Source organism: Chelmon rostratus, chromosome 12 (genome assembly GCF_017976325.1).
Source record: "Chelmon rostratus isolate fCheRos1 chromosome 12, fCheRos1.pri, whole genome shotgun sequence".
Taxonomy (NCBI): domain Eukaryota; kingdom Metazoa; phylum Chordata; class Actinopteri; order Chaetodontiformes; family Chaetodontidae; genus Chelmon; species Chelmon rostratus.
Window position 1 is genome coordinate 19,376,793 of NC_055669.1, and position 19,554 is coordinate 19,396,346.

The 19,554-nt window shown below is 40.9% G+C and overlaps 4 protein-coding genes across 4 annotated transcripts; 2 read left to right on the top strand and 2 right to left on the bottom strand.

Annotated features, from left to right (window-relative positions):
- Positions 1 to 706: 706 nt before the first annotated feature.
- Positions 707 to 5,870, top strand: LOC121615441 (ras-related protein Rab-8A). The gene is made up of 8 exons (XM_041949796.1): positions 707 to 854; positions 1,474 to 1,534; positions 2,016 to 2,076; positions 2,199 to 2,276; positions 2,388 to 2,477; positions 2,633 to 2,698; positions 2,788 to 2,838; positions 2,932 to 5,870. Exons 1-8 carry the CDS (start codon positions 731 to 733, stop codon positions 3,019 to 3,021), a joined length of 621 nt encoding a protein of 206 aa, XP_041805730.1. The 5' UTR covers positions 707 to 730; the 3' UTR covers positions 3,022 to 5,870.
- A 451-nt stretch (positions 5,871 to 6,321) lies between these two features.
- Positions 6,322 to 10,243, bottom strand: cib3 (calcium and integrin binding family member 3). Its single transcript, XM_041949797.1, has 6 exons — positions 10,057 to 10,243; positions 9,367 to 9,401; positions 8,894 to 9,005; positions 8,233 to 8,380; positions 6,770 to 6,965; positions 6,322 to 6,557 (listed from the first exon to the last, which is right to left on the bottom strand). Exons 1-6 carry the CDS (start codon positions 10,153 to 10,155, stop codon positions 6,536 to 6,538), a joined length of 612 nt encoding a protein of 203 aa, XP_041805731.1. The 5' UTR covers positions 10,156 to 10,243; the 3' UTR covers positions 6,322 to 6,535.
- Positions 10,196 to 16,266, top strand: LOC121614912 (excitatory amino acid transporter 1-like; the record flags this gene model as incomplete). The annotated part of the gene is made up of 11 exons (XM_041949010.1): positions 10,196 to 10,226; positions 12,051 to 12,113; positions 12,585 to 12,722; positions 13,183 to 13,390; positions 13,476 to 13,518; positions 13,604 to 13,670; positions 13,759 to 13,933; positions 14,136 to 14,369; positions 14,503 to 14,697; positions 15,693 to 15,827; positions 16,113 to 16,266. Coding segments are annotated over 11 exons (1,443 nt in total), but the record flags the coding sequence as incomplete, so codon positions are not given.
- A 1,113-nt stretch (positions 16,267 to 17,379) lies between these two features.
- LOC121615439 (anti-dorsalizing morphogenic protein) lies at positions 17,380 to 19,392 on the bottom strand. The gene is made up of 5 exons (XM_041949794.1): positions 19,098 to 19,392; positions 18,871 to 19,007; positions 18,643 to 18,765; positions 18,341 to 18,530; positions 17,380 to 17,804 (listed from the first exon to the last, which is right to left on the bottom strand). Exons 1-5 carry the CDS (start codon positions 19,390 to 19,392, stop codon positions 17,380 to 17,382), a joined length of 1,170 nt encoding a protein of 389 aa, XP_041805728.1.
- Positions 19,393 to 19,554: the final 162 nt, after the last annotated feature.

The following is a 19,554-nucleotide window of genomic DNA, read 5'->3' on the forward strand; positions in this document are numbered from 1 at the left end:
GCACGGTGTCTTCTGCGTGCTCCACTAAGACAGTGAATACCTCCAACACAAGCCTGGAGATGTTGCTTAGCTGCTGGTCCTTTGGTCCCACAACAGTAATGTCACCTAAACCATCTCCATGACAACTTAGAAAGTCTTTCCACTAAGATCATGTGATATGGTTGAAAGCTCAGAAAATTACTAAATTGGACCTTTTATAGAGATTTTCTTTGTCAAAAAAAGATGAAATACCACGATATGCATTCTGCATTCAAATTTTCATTCTGTAAAAGCAAGTTTCATCAGGAATATATGTACACAAGTTCAAAATAGAAGGACTTAATATTCAAATGCAATGCCATTCTATATACTATAGCTACAATTGGATCACTATGATGCATGCATTATCATGTAAGCAGCATTTTAATATTGTCATGCATCATACTTTATAAATTAAACGTGTTTTGCAAGTAAAATCTAAATGTGCATAACTGCCGACTATACCTTTATAATAAATGTAGTGAAAGTACAATATATACCTATGCAAAGTGTAAAGTGGAATAAAGTAAAATATAATATGTAAAAAGTAGAGTGAGCCACTTAAGTGCAGCCTGCAGTTAGTAAAGGGTGTAAACGCCCACTGGTCCCAGTCACATATGAACAGCTGGTGAATTCCGAGCCAGCAGGGGGCGTCATTTCTGAATTTCAGATCACTGCTTCGCCGGGCGGGATTTCCGCAATAATATCAAGTATGGCGAAGACATACGACTATTTGTTTAAATTACTGTTAATCGGCGATTCTGGTGTCGGGAAGACCTGTGTTCTGTTCAGGTTTTCAGAGGACGCCTTCAACTCAACGTTTATCTCAACTATAGGTATGATTTTGGTCATGTAAACTGTGTCTTTCTGTGTGTTTACAATACGCCAATGGTCTCTGTCCGAGGCTCGGGCTATTTGCTGGAATGCTGGCTATGCTACGTTAATGGCTGGAAGTTGTTTTCCAATTGTCGTTAATAAAAAAAAAAAACGTCGTTCTTATAGATGTCATAAATATAATGAAGTCATGAATAAGAGAGAGGAATGGGAAAGACTGTTACCTGTGTGCTTTGCGGCAGGCGATGTAATAACTGAAATGTGTGTGTTGTATTAAAAAGTCATGCCGGGTGGCTCCCCTGCTTACTAGTCAACGTTAGCGGTTAGCCAAGTAGCTCGAACGTTAGCCATCAGGCCGCGTATACATCCTGGTAAGACACCGGAAAGGCTGATATGTAACAAGCTATAGCTGATTAATCTAAGCATTATAAAAGCACCGCTGTTCTTTTATGCACTTACTACCGCCGTCTGTCGTAACGAGAAACCGAGTGGCTCCTTATTCCAAGTCTGCGAGTGTCATTTCTTGTGTCATAGCGGTTTCGGCCAGACGTTTGACAGGCATATTAAGCTAGCAAGCTAACGTTATGATTGACATGGTATGATCCTTTTTTATCCCTCCAGGCATTGATTTCAAGATTAGGACAATAGAGCTCGACGGCAAGAAGATAAAGTTACAGATATGGTAAGTTTATCTTAATTCCTTTATTACTGGGTATGTGACATGATGGCGGTGTTTTATCAATATTTGGCTAATAAAGTATGAATGGTACACGCTTTACTCAAGGTGAGGTTCCTTACAAATACAATTACTATGAATACTTGGCCTTAAAAGTTCTTAATTATAATTTTTAGCGGAGTTTGTTTTTTGTCTTTATCTTATTTTCTGTCTTCAGTGACAAAATCACTGTAAATTCACTATAAAATTCATTAATCCAGTGAGACATTTAATATACCAAACGCACATGCCTACCTTTTACACTTTTGTGTTGGATCAAGTCAGTGTAAGAATCTCCCCCACCAACTTATACATTCCTGTCATACGTAACTGCAGTGAGAAATTGACAGAAGCTTGTTGAAATATTGATCTTAAAGGCATTTAATATTCATTCTTAAACTTTATGAAATATGACACTCTAAGATGTCACCATTGTGGTGTTTTTCAGGGATACGGCTGGTCAGGAGCGCTTCCGAACAATCACAACAGCCTACTACAGAGGAGCAATGGTGAGTGTCTTCACATGTTGACAGATGAATGCAACATAAATTCACTTTCCTAGGAAGCCACAGCTCTTTAGCTAAGTTAGTACTGATTAACTTTAACACATTTCATTTACTTTTCTTCACAGGGCATCATGCTTGTCTACGACATCACCAACGAGAAGTCTTTTGATAATATCAAGAACTGGATAAGGAACATAGAGGAGGTATTCAGTGGCCCAAATAGACCCTCCTCTACGTGCTTGCTACCTCTTAAACTATTCGAATGCCATCATGTAGCACATTGTATTTACTACATTTCTCTTCTCTTGATCCAGCATGCATCAGCGGATGTTGAGAAGATGGTCCTTGGCAACAAGTGTGACATCAATGACAAGCGGCAGGTGTCCAAAGACAGGGGAGAGAAAGTAAGAAGTTTGGTTCAAGTTGAATGAATAAGTTGTTGGATTTTTGATAATGAATAATAATACTGATGCACTATTATACTGGTATAACGTGAAAAACATGCATCAACAGACCTTGCAAAATGTTAATTGATGTGACTCTTTGTTTTTCCTTTCAGCTTGCATTAGAGTATGGCATAAAGTTCATGGAGACCAGTGCAAAGGCCAACATCAACGTGGAAAATGTATGTAGCCATTCTACCTCGAATTCTAATATGCTTAACAGATCAGACGTCATCAGTATGACGACATGTGCTTTTGTTCTGGTTCACAGGCATTTTTGACACTCGCCAGAGACATCAAATCAAAAATGGACACAAAATTGGTAAGAAGAACCTTTTGGGCATACAACTTAGTATTAGTTGCATATTAAAAAGTATTTTCAAAGCAGTGACCTGTTTATTTGTCATGTTTGCAGGAGGGCAACACTCCGCAGGGGAGCAGTCATGGAGTCAAGATCTCAGAGCCTCAGAAAAAGACCAGCTTCTTCCGCTGTAGCCTACTCTGAGGACCGAGGCCTTCAATACTGGCTGCCAGCTGGCTGGACATAAATGGACTGTGCTTGCTTTTAGCACTTCCTTCCCCTTCCTTCTTTCTGCCCATCCATGGCCTGCCATCCCAGTCCACACAAACCATTATATTTCCAGTAAGCGGAGGACTCCCCTCCTCTCTTCCTCTTCTGAAAGCTTCCAGTGGTGCATCTCTTCCATTTCAAGGAGATCTGTTATTTACTTGACTGGTCGAGGACTCAAGCAGGAGCATTGTCCAAATGTTCCTTATCACACAAAAGACAGGCTCTTACTTACCGATGTTGGTCTCTTTATACTACGCACTTATATTTCACACAGCTGGTAGCACAACCGAGGATCAGAAATTATTAAATTAATGTCAAGGTTTTGGGGTTGCAAATACAAATGTGATATTTAGATCTATTTTTATTAGTGCTCTTTCCCTTTTAAGTTAGAAATATCAACCAGAGACTGAACGGCTTGAACTCTTGTGAAACCGAGTTGCACATGCTTTCATTTTCATTTCTGCAGTTGGGAATCATATCACTCATAAAGCAGTCAAGGATCAGAGAGGAATTAGATTGAAAGGTTTTCCATTTGAGGTGTGCTCTTTTGGTTGCGTGTAGTCCTTGACAATCATTTGGTGTGACTAAAAATGGCTGTTTCATTTTGTTCCAATCATTATACTTTGCCTCCTTTTATTTAAAAAAAAAAAAAACTTTCAGCAATAGCTGTCAGATATTGGAAGGCAGTTTGGCAACACGAAACCTAAGAATACGATCCAGATTTGTGCTGTCAAATAATCAGCAGAACATTTATGAGCTGACAGGTTTCTGCCTGGTGCACTGAACTGCAAGAAGGTCTTGTGCATACAAAATGAGTACACTTTCAAAAAGTGAAAATGTGATAACACGCCATTGTTATTGATTTGAAACTACACCATTTAAGAAAATGCCAAGATGTGCACGCTGTGTAATTTGAACAGTCCTCCACAATTAAGTACTGTGTGATAAGATTAGGGCTGCAATTAATTATTCTTTTTCTTAGCAATTATTCAGGCACTTATTTTCTAGATTTATCTTCAGAAAAGGCTGTTAAAGGCTGTTTCTTAAAGCTCAAGGTGACATCTTTGTCCAATGAACTGTCCAAAACCCCAAAAATATTCAGTTTACTGTCACATAAGAAAAAAGCAGCAAATCCTCACATTTGAGAGAAGACTTGGCGATTTATTTTCTCCGTTGACTCAGTTTCAGTTTACTTTAAAGTGTTGCCTTTCATTTTGACTTGATGGTTTTGCAGCAGCTCTGATTCACAGGGAAGCTAAATGACGTCTCCGGTTATTTAATCGATTAAAAATCCCTCAAAGTTTCGCACTGTAAGCCCCTTCTTCTCCTGCTATCCACACAGCTCTCCTTGCACTTTACCAGTAACTCGTGTTTGTGTGTAGTCTGTGCCAAGTGATAGTTTTGCAATACAGATACTTAGTTAAAAACATTTTGGTCTATTGAGTCTTAGTAGTATTATGGGCATACTTCCTAAATTCTACTACACCTACTTATAAATGACTTGATCTCCTTTGCTGTTTCACCTCTAGTGATCCACTGTCCTGGTGCCAGTTCACTGAAAACCACCCTAACATACTTCAACAGCTATATATATCTACAAAAAAAAAGAATAAGGATTTGCAAGCCTCTGTTTCTATGCTACTGCCCTGCCAAATTCTAGTTTAAAAGTGATGTTTTCTTGGCTTATTCACGTGAATGCTGTCTTGACCTAAGCTCAAAGGTGGCCCTCATTAGTATTGTACATTTTCTCTTGTTTGTGTTTGACTGTAGCCCCTTAGTCTGACAGCTAGGTGACACCAGAGGCACAGTATGCATTACAGGTGACCACCCGAACTCAAATTTTAATCAGTATTTTATTAGGAACGCGAGCCACAGTGAACTAGACTTGTGCGATCCAAACATGTACCCACTATTTAACGATGATGTTGAGTCTCGATCTATTTCCATTGTTCCTCACGTTTCCTTTCTACATGTTGTTACTAGTCTGAAAATCAAACTCCTATATGCACAATATCAAGGGAGGATCTGCTTTTGCTTGCCTGTACCTGTTTTTTTTATATATCAAATAATTTGGGACCTCATGACTACCATGGCCATTTGTCTTAACCACTAATACTCAGTTTTGTCATAGGTGAGCTATGCATTGTGAATCTTGGACCTGTGCATATGTGTGTAATGTAATTTTCAGACATACTTGTAGACCTGTGCAGTTGAATGTATGGGCTGTTTGTCATTTTTGTTTTGTGTCATTCACTGAGCCAAAAACAGGACGTGCTCTGTTTGTCGATTTGTCATTGCTGCATCAGTGTGAGTGAAACGCAGCATGGCGGCAGATGAAGTAGGAAGAGTCTGGACGTTGAAATGTGGCGGTAGTGTAGTTGTCTCATTTGAGTGATACTGTAGCTTTAAGTCAAAAACAGAAACCTAGGGAGCAGACGTTCGGGGGACTCGAGCTGTTATCATTTTCAGCTGAAATGATGCTCCCTGTTTGATTTTGTTTTTAAATCATATCTTTTTCTTAAGGATCCTATCACATGTCCTAATATACTGTACGTCCCTTTTTACAGCCATATTTTCATTCCATCAATTGTGAAGTACACAGGGAGAGTAATACAATACATTTTGGAAAAAAAAAGTGAAAAAAAAAAACACATTGTAAATATCACATTGAAAAAAGAGATCTACTTAAATTGTACTGTACTTTCTAAACCTGTATGAAAATGTATCTACAATTTGTAGATATGTGTACTTTTGATTTAATAAAATAAGATTCTAAAACTTCCCAACCACTGTCTTTATTGGCTGGCTGTCAGAGGAAACTACACTGTCAGTTGACCCTGTGCTCCCACAATGGAGCTTGACTGCTTTCATGACAAATGGCTCTCCTTTTATTGGCCTGCGAGCACCCACTGGAATATTCTGGCATGTGTTTCTTTTATAGTCTGGTGTAACTGAACCCCTTTAGATACAAAACACAAATCTACCGTTGATGTTCATAACTAATGAGCCTTGTCTTGATGGATTGGTTGATGCCACCACCTGATGATAGACCTGCAGTAACACCGTGACTGCTGTTATTTCTGCGTTTGCGATGATAAAAGAAAAATCGGGATGTGCTCTCAGTACGTCAGTACAGGTCAAACAAATCCAAGCTAGTTTACAGTAATGCAGTACTACTCCCATGAAAGACAAGACCATTCATTGTTTCTCACAGTATTTACTCTCGATGCCAAATGTCAAAGTCTGATGATCTATGATGAGATTCACAATGTTACTTTGTTTTGTACAAAATAAAACACAAAAAGCAAAAATCTATTAATTCACAAGATGACAGGTGGTTTTTGGTTTAGATGTCAGGATTCACAGATGTTCTAGACATCCTGCAGCATTATAAGTCCATCCTCATGTGCTTTTCAAATGAAGAAATACACACAATTGCTTCGTTTCTTTATATCCTGATGTGGAAGGTGCTGTGAACAGAAATTAGCACAGTTCTGGTCTGATTTCCACAATAGAAGTCTTTAAAGGATTACAACAAATGTAAGAATAAGCAAACTAGCTACATAAATGGTTACTGTGGTTACAATACATAACAAAAATAAATGTGTTCTCATGTGTTCTATGTAGGTGGTTGTACTCATCGTTATACGAATCTTGTGGTAAATGGCTACCAGCGGCCTACCTAAGAAATTCTGGAGCTCGAACAATCATGTGCTGGAAGTCCTCCAGTGACAGGCGTCCATCATTGTCCAGGTCGGCCTCATCAATCACCTTCTCACACACCATCCTCACCTCGTCCTCTGTCAGCTCATTACGAGTCAGCTTGTTCAGGGTCTTCTCCAGGTCCGACTTGCAGATGAAGTCGTCATTGTTGAAATCTTGCAGAAAATGGAAGAGAAGGGGAAATCACTGGATTGTTGATTAGTCAAACAACGATGTAGCAAATCGGTTAATCATGCAACACATTTTTCAAGCAAAAATACAGAAAATTAATTGCTTCCTGTTTCTGAAGAGTGAGTGTTTGCTGATTCTTGATGGTCTTTTTATCTTTGGATTTTCTATTAACGTAGTGGGACTTTTTCACTATTTTATGACATAAGTCAGTGATATCCTTTATATATTCTGACATCGTCAGCATGGAAACTGCAATGTTACTATCATATCAACTAATATTTTGATGTCTGTTTAAGGCATTGATTAAACACAACTGTACATATTCACACACCCAGTCCTTCACTGGAGATTTCACTTCAGGTATCTGAGCTCATGCGTCCTCATCGGTCTTATTCATCATGGCACAACTATGCTGTTTCAGTCTGTCACCCTTCCTTGGTTTTTCTCCTCTATTTGTCTGAATAATGAATGAAAAGACTTGACCCATGGCGATGTGTACGTAACTTCTTCATCTGTCAGCGTTTGTTAATTAGGGGTGGTGCTGGTGCTGAGCACAAACTGGGCTTTGACGAGCTCTTTGCCTCTATAATGGGCTGCTTAATCATTTATAACGTCCCATCCGCCCTCCGCCATGCTTACAGCTCCCAAGCCCTTCACCGTGCCCCCTTTTCATAAGCTTGCGCCATATTAGAGTTAAGAAGATATTCTTATCTACTGTTTTCAAATGATTTTGTTGCACAAATTCATTCATTTAGTATCAGACTGCTTCTTTACACTCTGCAGTTCGTGTTAACTCTGATCTTCTGATTGGGGTCCTGGGTCCCCTTTAACAGCTCAAAAAAACATACTTAACATTGCTTTATCACCATGATACTTCATGACTTTTCCTAATTTTATGAGATTTACTTACAAACATGATTTTGAACTTCACAGAATATTATGCATGTAGATAGATACCGATGGAAATTCATATGTTCTGTATCTGTGCTTGTTGTTGATGATACATTTCACACAGCACTACTTTTCCCTAATTCTAAAGAAGTCTATTTGGATTTCTGCTAACTGACCTCAAGCTGCAGTACTGTACATTTCTTTGTTTGTGAACGGCAAACAAAAGGAATGTATATTTGTTCATGCACAGCGCATATATTATATATAACCTGAAATATTTCCACCAACAAAGTACACAAAAAAAAAATGAACTCCTTAATATGATTTTAAAAAATTGCACCTCTTGTTTGGATATTTTACCATAAATTTTGAAAGCATAGTAGGCCTTGAGGTCACGTGGCGCCATCTCACTCAGGACTGAAAACATGTCCAAGAAGTCATCCAGTGTCATGTTGCCCTCTCCGTCCTCAGAGAAAACCTCAGCGATCCTCTGACGGAACGGGTTGTCCTGGACAGAGGCGACACAGAACTTCTGTAACACCCCATAAAAACTTCTCTGGTGCAGTTAATCATACACAACTATGACCTGGTGCTGGTTGGATTCGATGGCTTTCCTGTGCTCTATGGTCGTCTGTTTTTTGTTCGGTTTATATATCATGCCTGATTTTTACGTTTCTAATGAGAATTCCAGTGAGCAATAAGATCAGTCAGAATTTGGCAGAATAAGTGACAGCGAGGGAAAGTGTTGTCTTCACAGTCTGACTCTCCCTTTCTCAGGACATGTCAGTGACCAGCGTGTTCACACACCTGTTTACCTCGCTGTCACTGTGTAAAGAGGCATATAATTAATCCGTTTCCAACAAGTGTGCCCTGAGGGTCTCACCGGCATTCTTCAAGTTTAAAGGAGTCGGGTAACATATAACCTTTCAAAGAATTCTGTCGATTAGTTGGCCATTAATTATGGATTGGCAACAGAGGGAGGGAGCGGGTCTGCAGGGTGTGTGTGGACCAGCGGGTCTACCTTCAGCTCTGGCATGCTGCCAATCAGCTCATATGGTAACTTCACATCTGGGTGGTTGGTGTAGTCAAGAGGAACGAGCTGCGGTGCCAAATCCCGATAGCGGTAGAACAGTCTAGGAAAGGTTTGAAAAATTTACTTTGAATATTGAATTACAGGATATCTCTATGTTATATAGCTGTGTGTTTTAGCTTAGCATTTGGTAGGTTAGAAAGGTGAAGTTAGAAAGCTTCTGCTAGTGAGCTGGAACAGAGCTGAAAACGCTGAAAAATGAGCATCAGTACAGTTAAGATCTGTAAGCAAGATTTTAAACACCATGTGATCTCACTGGTAGCCTGCCCCACAGTGGGACAGGCCTCCTGATACTGTAGTTTAGAGTTACACTAGTATTGTGCAGAACCCAACAAAAATTCAGCTACACCAGCAATGACTCAGATATATTAAGATTTACGATACCAGTGAAATCATTTGCTCACCTGAGAATTTCTTTCCTTGTAAAATATGTACAGTCCTGCAAATACAATCAGATCGTGGCAGGAGATGGAAGTTATTGCAAAGAACATTAGGAGGCAGCTGTCCTTATACAGTCTGCTGCAGCGTTACTGCTTTTATACAGCGGTGGAAGACAGATTCTTACTGAAGTAACAACACACTATGAAAATACTCCAGCACAAGTTAAAGCCAGGATTTTAAAATTTTACAGACGTATTGAAAGAATATTTACTTAAAGTATCAATAGTAATAGATTATGTAAAACAGTCCATGCCTGTGTCTTGCTGTTATATTATTGGTTCTTGTTATTTTGGTACATTCATCTGTAACAATGCCAGATAATAACATGTATTTTTGGTGTAAAATTCCTAACTCTGAACCACAAATCCTACAAAATGTTTCTTGCAAAATGACCAAAGACAGACTTTTCTGAATATCGAGAATATTAAATCAACAAACGGCATCAGGAGAGCTCAGTTCAACCCTGCTGTGACATGCTGCACCACATGACTCTGGATCTTCTGTGTGATAACAAACAAAAAAGTACAAAGAAGTCTGACAAGTGTGTTAATCTTGTTTACCGATGCCTGTAGCTAGTCTCGATAAGAGGAGAGAGCCATTAGGGTGAGTGAGGCTAATTATCTCATTCAGACAGAAACAGGATTGACACCGACCTGATAGGCATCTAGCTGCTGCGCTGTGAAGATGGTCTGTTTATTCCCCATGTCTGAGCGCGCAAACGCCAAGCCCCAGGTCCATCGCTGCTCCAGCATCAAGTGCTGTTTTAGGGTGTGTGGATATGTCAGATATGAAATACTGGGACAAAAGGAAGCCAGAGCCAAAGGGGAGATCAGGTGTCGGGCCGCCACGGGGCCCTTTGGTCCCCATTATAATGGCAGCATTTCATCGTTTTCTCCATTGTGAATAGCAGCCCCTCTGACAATGAATAAGGGCTGTCGTCCAGCATCATGCCAAGTGGTATCAACCCCCTTTAGTGCCACTCTATGGCCAACGCCTCAGTCGCTGCTCAGGTTACACTCTTTAGAGACAGGGTTTTGTAGCTGGCAAATGGACTTTTTGATGCGAGACAAGTTTTGTTTCAGCTGAGAACTCAATTATTGGATATTTATCCATTTATTGGGCACATTTTCAGCTTTAGGCCAGGTATTACATAGATGAGCTGAAACTAAACTTGAAAGTGTACTTATTGTGCACATGAATTATATGTGGAAAGCAAGTAGAGGCACTGAAATCCAACATTTTATCCTGCCATTATAATTCAGTGTAAGAGACGTTCACCAGTACTCCATCAGCGATGCATGTATTTACTCTTCACTCTATTGTAATTAGCATGAGCAATAAGGAAGATATAAAGTAAACAAAGAGTTGTTTGAGTGACACAAAGAAAGGTTTTATGTACAATGCCACATGGAGAAGTTTCATCGCCAAATAATGCTCATATTTAGCTTGTTTCCAGTGAAATATTCAGCCCAGCATCCTTAAGAACTTCATCCATACTGGACAATTCTACACCTTATGATTTGTGTCCAGTGCCAATGCTCATTGACAGTGCAGGAACTAGTGTGCCCTACATGTAACAAGCAATGGTGTTGAGGTCAGGGAGATGGATGCACATGCACATGCTCCAACTTTCATGCACGAGACTGGATTTCATACCTGGTTAATGACCTGCAACTGATATTTGCTTTTCTAATAAGATAATAATTTGAGTTGCTTAACCCAAGCAAAACCTTAACCACATTATTTTTAACATAACCACAATCCCAATCTTAACCACACACTAGCTGCCAGATATTATAAGAAACAAGAGTTTTAAAATTGTTTTCATGAAGTGTAATCCAGGGTTTTGCAGAATTGTCCAATACTGATGTTGTTGTGTGGCGATAAAGTTTGAAACAACAAATACTTTCACCTCTTCAAACCTCTAAAATACTTAAAATACTCTAAAGTCCTTAAAAGCACTGAATTCAGTAATTCCTATCATCCCTACTGGTTTTCCATCATACCTGCAGACTTTGCCAGTATGATCATGCAACAGATACTAAATTGAAATGGACTTGATATCAAAAAGATGCTAAAAAGTCTTAAATTTAACTTGGTGAACACTGCAGAAACCCGTGAAACTATCCCAGAAGGAAAGTTACTCATAACTCATGTCTACATGAAGGCTATAGCAGACATTACACCTTAAAATTAAATGGTCGCAAGCCATAAAAGTCGGGAACCAGTGCTTTATGTCCTATACTGTGTCAGCTCACATCTCACTGATGTGGTTGCACCTTTACAGGCTTAACAGTATATTAAGTGTTTAGCTGAGGTGTGCGTCGCTGCTGTTTTGCACGATGCAGCTTGGCCTGTTTGCTCCCTGCCTGGAGGGTTTATATTTCTCGGCTTGTTTTCTCACAAGATTATGACTCGCAGCACATCCTGAAATGTTGCTGGTGTGACAAAGTGTCGAAGTGTCGAGCCACGCTGACAGTGGTGCTATTTCTAAGTGTCCCGAGTTCAGAGAATGCAGAGATGCCACCCAGCTCTAACACTCCGTCTAAGCTGAGCACAGTGGGCATTACAGATGTCCACGACCCGCAGACACGGCAGGTGACTTCTGAGCCCTCTGGCTTATGTTCTTCTCTCCGGCATAAATGGAACATTAAAGGTTTTCTCCGCAGAAATGCTTTTGTTCTTCTCACTGCGGCTGCTGTTGTCATAGGTAAGTCAGTCAAAGTTTGATTCTCTTTGTGAAGTAACACAGTGACTCTTTTAATCTCAGTGTGGTTTGGATATAAAGGCAGTGTCTTCAGAAACATACCTGGCCAAAACGACACTTCTCTCCACTACTTACAATGTCATATGATGAGTTCTATCATTAGTGCTAACTCATAATATTTGAACTGTCAGTCAGTGTGAGTTTATACACTGTGTGTGTAGTTTTGTAATTGAATGTCTCAGGCGTTTTCTGCTCATGTTGTTAAATTTCATGTCATGTCAGCTGTCAGTATGACAGAAATCCTCTTTCCCCACACATGCTGTTGGATGTTTTATTCTGTCTGTCAAGTCTGTGTCTCTTTCTGTATGTGTATTATATTGCAGGTGCTGTTCTTATTAGCATGCTGTTGTTTTTCCAGCAGTGCTTTATGTATGACATGACCGCCATGTTGACCTGTGTTTGTGCTTCTCTGAGGGATCGGCCTGGGTGTCGCTCTGCAGTCCTGCAACATGTCAGACAGAGATATCATGTACTTTACCTTTCCTGGAGAGCTGTTGTTGCGAATGCTGCAGATGTTGGTGCTTCCTCTCATCATCTCCAGCGTGATTACAGGTTAGATGTTATATTCATGTAGCCGTTCTAGCAGATGCTCAGTTTAGCAGCATTTTCTACCTGTTTCCATCCTTTTTGCCGAGGGGCACAGAATATTACAAATATCCTTAATATAATGCAATCTGAAACAGCAGCACCACCACTGACTATATCCTGATTCTTAATGCTTCACAGAGGTTGCTTTAATACCAGGCTCTGGTATTGGATTGCATTAAAATGTACAGTTGTATTGGTAAATCAGCTAAGAAAACATTTTCACAGTGAAAACACACTTTTACACACTGTCCATGCGCACACATAAACATATTGCACAGTGGTTTCATCATGTAAATGTGTGGCGTGATGCAACAGTACATGTCAAACATAGCTTCCTTTTCTGTGGTATTCACTTTTTGTCTTCAAAATATGTCAGCTATCGACCTAACACATGGAGTTACATTCAAGTGTTGCAACGTTTCAGGCATGTCGTCTGTGAACAGGAAAGATTTGGGGAAAATGGGGCTCCAGGCTCTCTGCTATTATGCAGTGACGTCCCTCATGGCTGTGTTCACTGGCATCGCCCTAGTTGTTCTTATCCAGCCAGGCAAATCACCTGAGAACACTTCAGCGCCCTCGGATGGTGAAGTGGAGGCTGTGCACACTGTGGATGCCTTCCTGGATCTGCTCAGGTGTCCATCAAAAAGGATCAATCAGCTCCATTAGACGTTAGCATTCAGTCCAAGCTAACTTATCCTCTGTTTTTTCGTGTTTCAGAAACATGTTTCCCTCAAATTTGGTGGCTGCTTGTTTCAGTCAGGTGAGAGCTCTGCAGGTTGTTTCTTTATTGTCTTTTTCATTATGGAACCTGTCAGCAATAATGATTTTCTTCTTCTTTTATTCAGTATAAAACAGTTTATTCCAAAAGCAAAAGTCTTGGTGTTGTCAATCTGACTCAAACAAGTGAGTTCAGTCAGACTAATAATTGTGACCAAATATTTCTATTCAATATGAGTAGTTATGATCATGATTTGTAACGCTGTCACTGGAAACCCGATAGCTGACACTGTGCCAATGCCAGGCACCTCAGACGGTTTCAATATTTTGGGTTTGTTGGTCTTCTGCATCGCCTTTGGCCTCATCCTGGGCAATATGGAGAAAGAGGCGAAACCTCTGCAGGACTTTTTTGACTGCCTGAATAAAGCCATCATGCATCTGATCGGCATAGTCATCTGGTAAGAACGAGAAGCTGCAAATATGATGTAGAACATTACATGCTGACCCGTAATTGCGATTAAACCATCCAGTCAATCAGTGAAATGTGTCAAATGTAACAATGCAGTATGAAAATGCACAATCCTTTCAAAGAAATACTTATTTTTGACCCTGCAGTGGATTTTTTTTTTTTTTTTTTACAACAGCACCTTTCTCTCACAGGTATTCCCCAGTGGGTATCCTCTTCTTGGTTGGAGGGCAGATTTTGAAGCTGAAAGACGTTGGCGTTATAGGCCGCCAGCTCGCCATGTATTCTGTCACTGTGATCACTGGCCTGCTGATCCACAGCTTCTTCACCCTGCCCGTCATCTATGTCATCATCACACATAGTAATCCCTTCAGGTTTATGGCTGGTCTACTCCAGGCTTTCACCACTGCCTTTGGGACTTCATCCAGGTGAGTCTGACTTCCCTCTGCAGAGTATTTGAGAAGCAACTGAACATTAATTTAAGTAAAGATAGGTGAGGCTTGAGAAAATACCAAACATGGCACATACGGTTTATCTCATAAATGTGATTTTTTTTTCCAGTTCTGTGACCCTTCCCATCACCATCAACTGTCTGGAGAACAATCTTAACATGGACAAACGGGTGACACGCTTCATGCTGCCTGTAGGAGCCACAATGACCATGGATGGCACAGCACTCTATGAGGCAGTCGCTTCCATATTCATCGCCCAAGTTAATAATATGGAGCTCGGTGTGGGTGAAATCATCATCATCAGGTATGATGCAATGCAGACTGTAAACAAGCTGTATAACTTTAATTGATTCAAGTTAGTGTGGTTAAAAATCTGAATCTGTAAATGTCGATTGCATTTAAGTTTGAAACAATTATATATCACTGTACATAAATTCCTGTGAGTCAAAGGATGCTTTTTTATAATAGTGATATACAGTATAAGTTTCTGGAGACCTTGTGGCTTAGAGTAAAGCTTTAATGTCTATGAGTGGCAATTTGTCTTTCAGATTTCAGTCTAAAGTAACAATTAAGAAACAAAAAAGGACCTTTGTCGTACTTCGTATTGTCTCAGTACATCCATGCATAATGAAGGGATGGAGACCAGAGCTCATCCCAGTGTGCTTTGGTTGAGAGGCAGCAACACACCCCGAACTGGTAAACTCTAACAAGAGCTAGCTTCCTGTAATATACCTGTACACAATCCCCTGCAAAACCAAAAGTTAGTGAGCTTTACAGGTGCTGGTGGTCTGTTTTTCCATCACCGTTATTGGACTGAAGCTGTGTCCAGTCTGTATGCTAAGCTAAGCTAACTACCTGCTGGTTGTGGCAGCCTGTACAGACTTCTCATCTAACTCGCAAGGAGGTTTAGGTTGTTCATCATGTCACATATGGTTTAAAACAGGATGCACTGATAAATGTGTACACACACACACATTTACATATATATGTGTTTCTTTATGATCAGCTCATCACTAATTTATCAGTTAAGATTAACCTAAGATGACCTTTGGGTAAGTAGATTTTTCATAGTAACTTATTTGTTTTATCTTTAACCCTGTTCCATTCATTTTATATCATTTATAAATTTTATAAAATATCATTCATTTTCTTATGGCCTAAATGTATTTTGTCACATTAAAAAAAAAACATTCTTTGGATATTTTTGTGTTTTCTAACAATTCAGTTGCTTGGAAATTTCCAGCGTATATAAAGTTAATTATTGATACTTGCTCACAATTAAAAATTATGCAATTCCAGTATCACTGCCACAGTTGCAGCTATTGGAGCCACAGGCATCCCACAGGGCGGCATGGTATCCATGGTGATGGTGTTGACCTCAGTTGGACTGCCCCCTGAAGGCATTTCATTTATCATCGCGGTTGATTGGATGCTGTAAGTGTGTGTCTTTTTGCTTGTCAGCAACCTGATTTGAAGGGTTGGAGTCAGGTAACAGCCCACTCACCTGAGATACAATTTTAAAGCAAAGGAAACATTCTGCTGATTGGGTTGCTGAAAATGTGCTGCAGGTATTGTGCTATCTGTTATCAGTTCACAGTAGACTGCTTTCAGTTGCAACATATTCTGAAACACATTAGACTGCCTACACTCGCGTGTAGTTGTGGTCGAGTCAAACTTCTGAGCTCCTAACCTCAGAGCTTCCTGTATGTGTGTTGACAGAGATCGTTTGAGGACGACCACTAACGTGCTGGGTGACTGTATCGGCGTGGGTGTCGTGCAGCATCTCTCCAGACATGAGCTGCAGAGCTCCAGTCCTACAGACGCATGCTTAGTGGAAGAAAACGGAGCGAGACTTAGACTAGACTTAGATTAGATATTATAGATTATGGATTTTAGAGTCTGTGTTATTGAAAAGAGACACCTTGACTGATTGAATGGTTTAGCTGCCTTCCTCATAAGAGATGCTCCCATAACAGCCAAATAGATCCATTCAATTTCAGGAGCAATTTCAAAATACAATAAGTGTGTACGTGTTTGTATGAGTAAATCTGCTGTTTTTAGATGATAAAAACAATGTTAGAGCTGATAGTCCTGAAAACTCAGTGTGATCCGATGTAAAGGAACAGTTGTGATCATGTCTCAACTCTGTCATTGACTTTTGCCTGTGTAGTCTGTGAAGGATCTTGGGTTGTTTGTGCTAATTGCAATCAGCGATGTGCAACATTTAGTGAGAAATTGTTTCATGTAAAAATAACAAGATCCCAGGATTAGTTATAGTTGTTTAGTGGAGGAGGAAAACACACCCTGTGTATACCCACATCCACATGAAGTTCCTCCTGAAAGATGAGATGTAAGCAGTAATGTAGCTGCAAAGAAGAAGATTGAGGATTGATTTGGTTTGAAATGGACTGATAACATTTCTTCAGAATCAAATTATTGGTAGCAAAAAATTGTGGTCATTGTAGAAGATTGCAAGCATTCTTATTATTTGATCATTTTTTGTATTACTGCAGGGATTGGCCAACATTGTTTTGGCAAGAATTGTGAAGGTTGGTTCATTCCTGCTATTGCAGGATTGCAAATTGACCAAATGTAGTCCACGATAGATAAATATTTTGCTGGTCTGTCATGATCAGTTCAGATCTTCTTGAAATAAAGTCACACTTTTGAGTGGAACATATTTTGCAAATAAATTCACTCGACAATCTGTCGTTTACGCTGTTTATTCTGACTGTGTAATAATTCACAACAGAAAACATAGAATATATACATTCACATCTTTCACAGGATATCACTCCATCACTGCCATATATTATAATTTATGGATATTTACATATATTACAATGCCACATGTGGGGCTCTGCACATCATTCATTAGCTGCAATTAAGTTTTAAAGGGCAGCTGGTTTTCTATGTACCAAAACCCTGATTTACACTGTATTCTTTATGAATATCTGTGCAGCCCAGCGCCACTGACTGCTTGATGTCAATGGCAGCCACAGCTTCCAGCCACCATGTCGTTATACTGTTTCAGCACCACATTCTCATCGTCATCAAAGTAGAGCAAGTTGATGGAGAAGAGCTTATCCGGCACGCAGCACGGCGTCTCGATCCCTTTCATCAGCTTCAGCGCGTTGATGATGGACTGGACGGTGGCGTGGTTGGTCGGCCGCATGTTCTGGCCCAGGGGGAAGGGGCAGGAGCCTCTGCAGTGGTATGCGTTGTAGCCCCGGGGAGACACGATCCAGCCCGACCAGCCGATCTCCTCGAAGTCGACATAGAGGGGCAGACGCTGGCAGGACGAAGACACACCTTCCTCCTCGCTGTAGTCCAGAGAGCGAGCGCTGCGGGAGGATGGACCTGACATGGGGGCCTGGGGCAGGCTGGAAATGGCTGTGGTGTCGTTGGGGTCTGGTGAAGGAAAGGAGAGTGTTTTGTTAGAAAACACATTTCATTCAGTATGTTTTACAGCAGGTTCCCAAAATGCAAAGTTAAGCTGTGTTGCAGGTGAACTGGGGTCCTTAATTTTTTTGTTTTCTTTCTTCCTTCTTAGCTCTTATTCTGAAAAGGGGTTCAGGGGAAAAATACAAAACGGAAATCAGCTAAAACAAGCTGTAACAATTAGGATTACAGCTTGGCTAGATGACTTAAACACATGAACTCGCTCACCAAGCAGATTTTTTAACAGCAGACAACTGATGATGAAGTATGGTTTTGGTAGCTAATCAGCACCGGATGTCGGCTTTATAACAAATTGGTAAAATAATGTGTAAAGTATAAAAAGTACAGATCAAATAACTGTGATAGGAAGAGAATTGTGGATTGGGGGGCAAGGGCTTTCTCTGGGCCCCTTAGTTCTTATCTACACCCCTGCTCATCAGGAGTAAGACCACAAAAATACCTGAACTTTTAGTGCTCAATCAAATGACATTAAAGTTAAGTCTCACCTGTGCTTTCAAGGGTAGTGGAGCGGCGGCCGTCGTCGGTGAAGAGGACCAACATGGGCTGTTTGCTCTGGTGGTGGTTGCGGCCTGAAGCAAAACGGATCATCTTCATATCCACCTGGCTTCCTCCCAGGGTCTGAACCACCACCTGGAGCCCCTGGTTACTGCCTTCATCTATCATCCAGGAGCGGACCTTCATGAAGGAGTTCACATGAATCAGTTAAAACACAGATTTCAGGCAGTTGTGTTCAGAATTCACCTCCAGAAAGTAATGCGGGCTTATTCCAGAAGGAGTGGACACTTACTGCTTGTGTGATGGTGAACACCTCCCATCCCGACGAATGGACCGGGATGAGCCGGGAAGACAGCAGCTTCTTCTGCTGAGTGTTGTTGTTCCTGCTAGTGTCAAGCAGCTGATAAACACTAACCTGAATGGGACAGAAGGAATGGGAGATTACAGTCATGCCAAAGAGAGATGCATTGTTGTGTTTCACTGTTCAGCTACCATAGCTGTAGTTCATAGGCCTGCATACCTGGCATAAATGATGCCTGTGGAATGTCTGTGTTGCCTGAGGTCGCAGCTTGAAAAGATGGAGCTCCGCAGTGAGAATCTTCTCAGTTCTGGCAACCGTGGACAAATTGAACCTGTACTCCACCTGTTCACTGCGCACTGCAATTAAAATGATATCGTTAGAGACCTGGACAAACGCGACTACATTTTCACTGCCTGAAGAAGCCAAAAGCACAAATCTGATCTTACATTTGTCAAAGAAAGAGCGCACAGTATTCCCCTCCAGGAGATACGGGTCCTTGGTCACACCGTCCACATCAGCCACCGTGTTGTACAGATCAAGCATGTACTGCGGTGGCTGCTTGTGTGCGTGGATAACAGGGGGGTCCTCCATTCCAAAAACTTCCAAAAGTCTCTTGATGGCAGCTGAACGGACTTCCTCCGACTCGCTCTCGGCGGTGAAGTGATTCTCCAGATAGTTGAGAGAAGGCCGCGCAGCGGTGGCGCACACTAACGCGGCGAAGCTGATCACAAACATGAACATCTCTGAAGTTTGGGTAGATTCCTGGTGCGTCGGGCGTCCTCGATCCACACAAGCGGCCAGCAGCTTGGAGTTGGAGTGACTGCAGGGTCCTGGAAGCTCGACTTTTTATATCAAATGCTCCTGCTCACTCTCCAGTGCCCCCAAAGCCTTGGTAAACAGCAG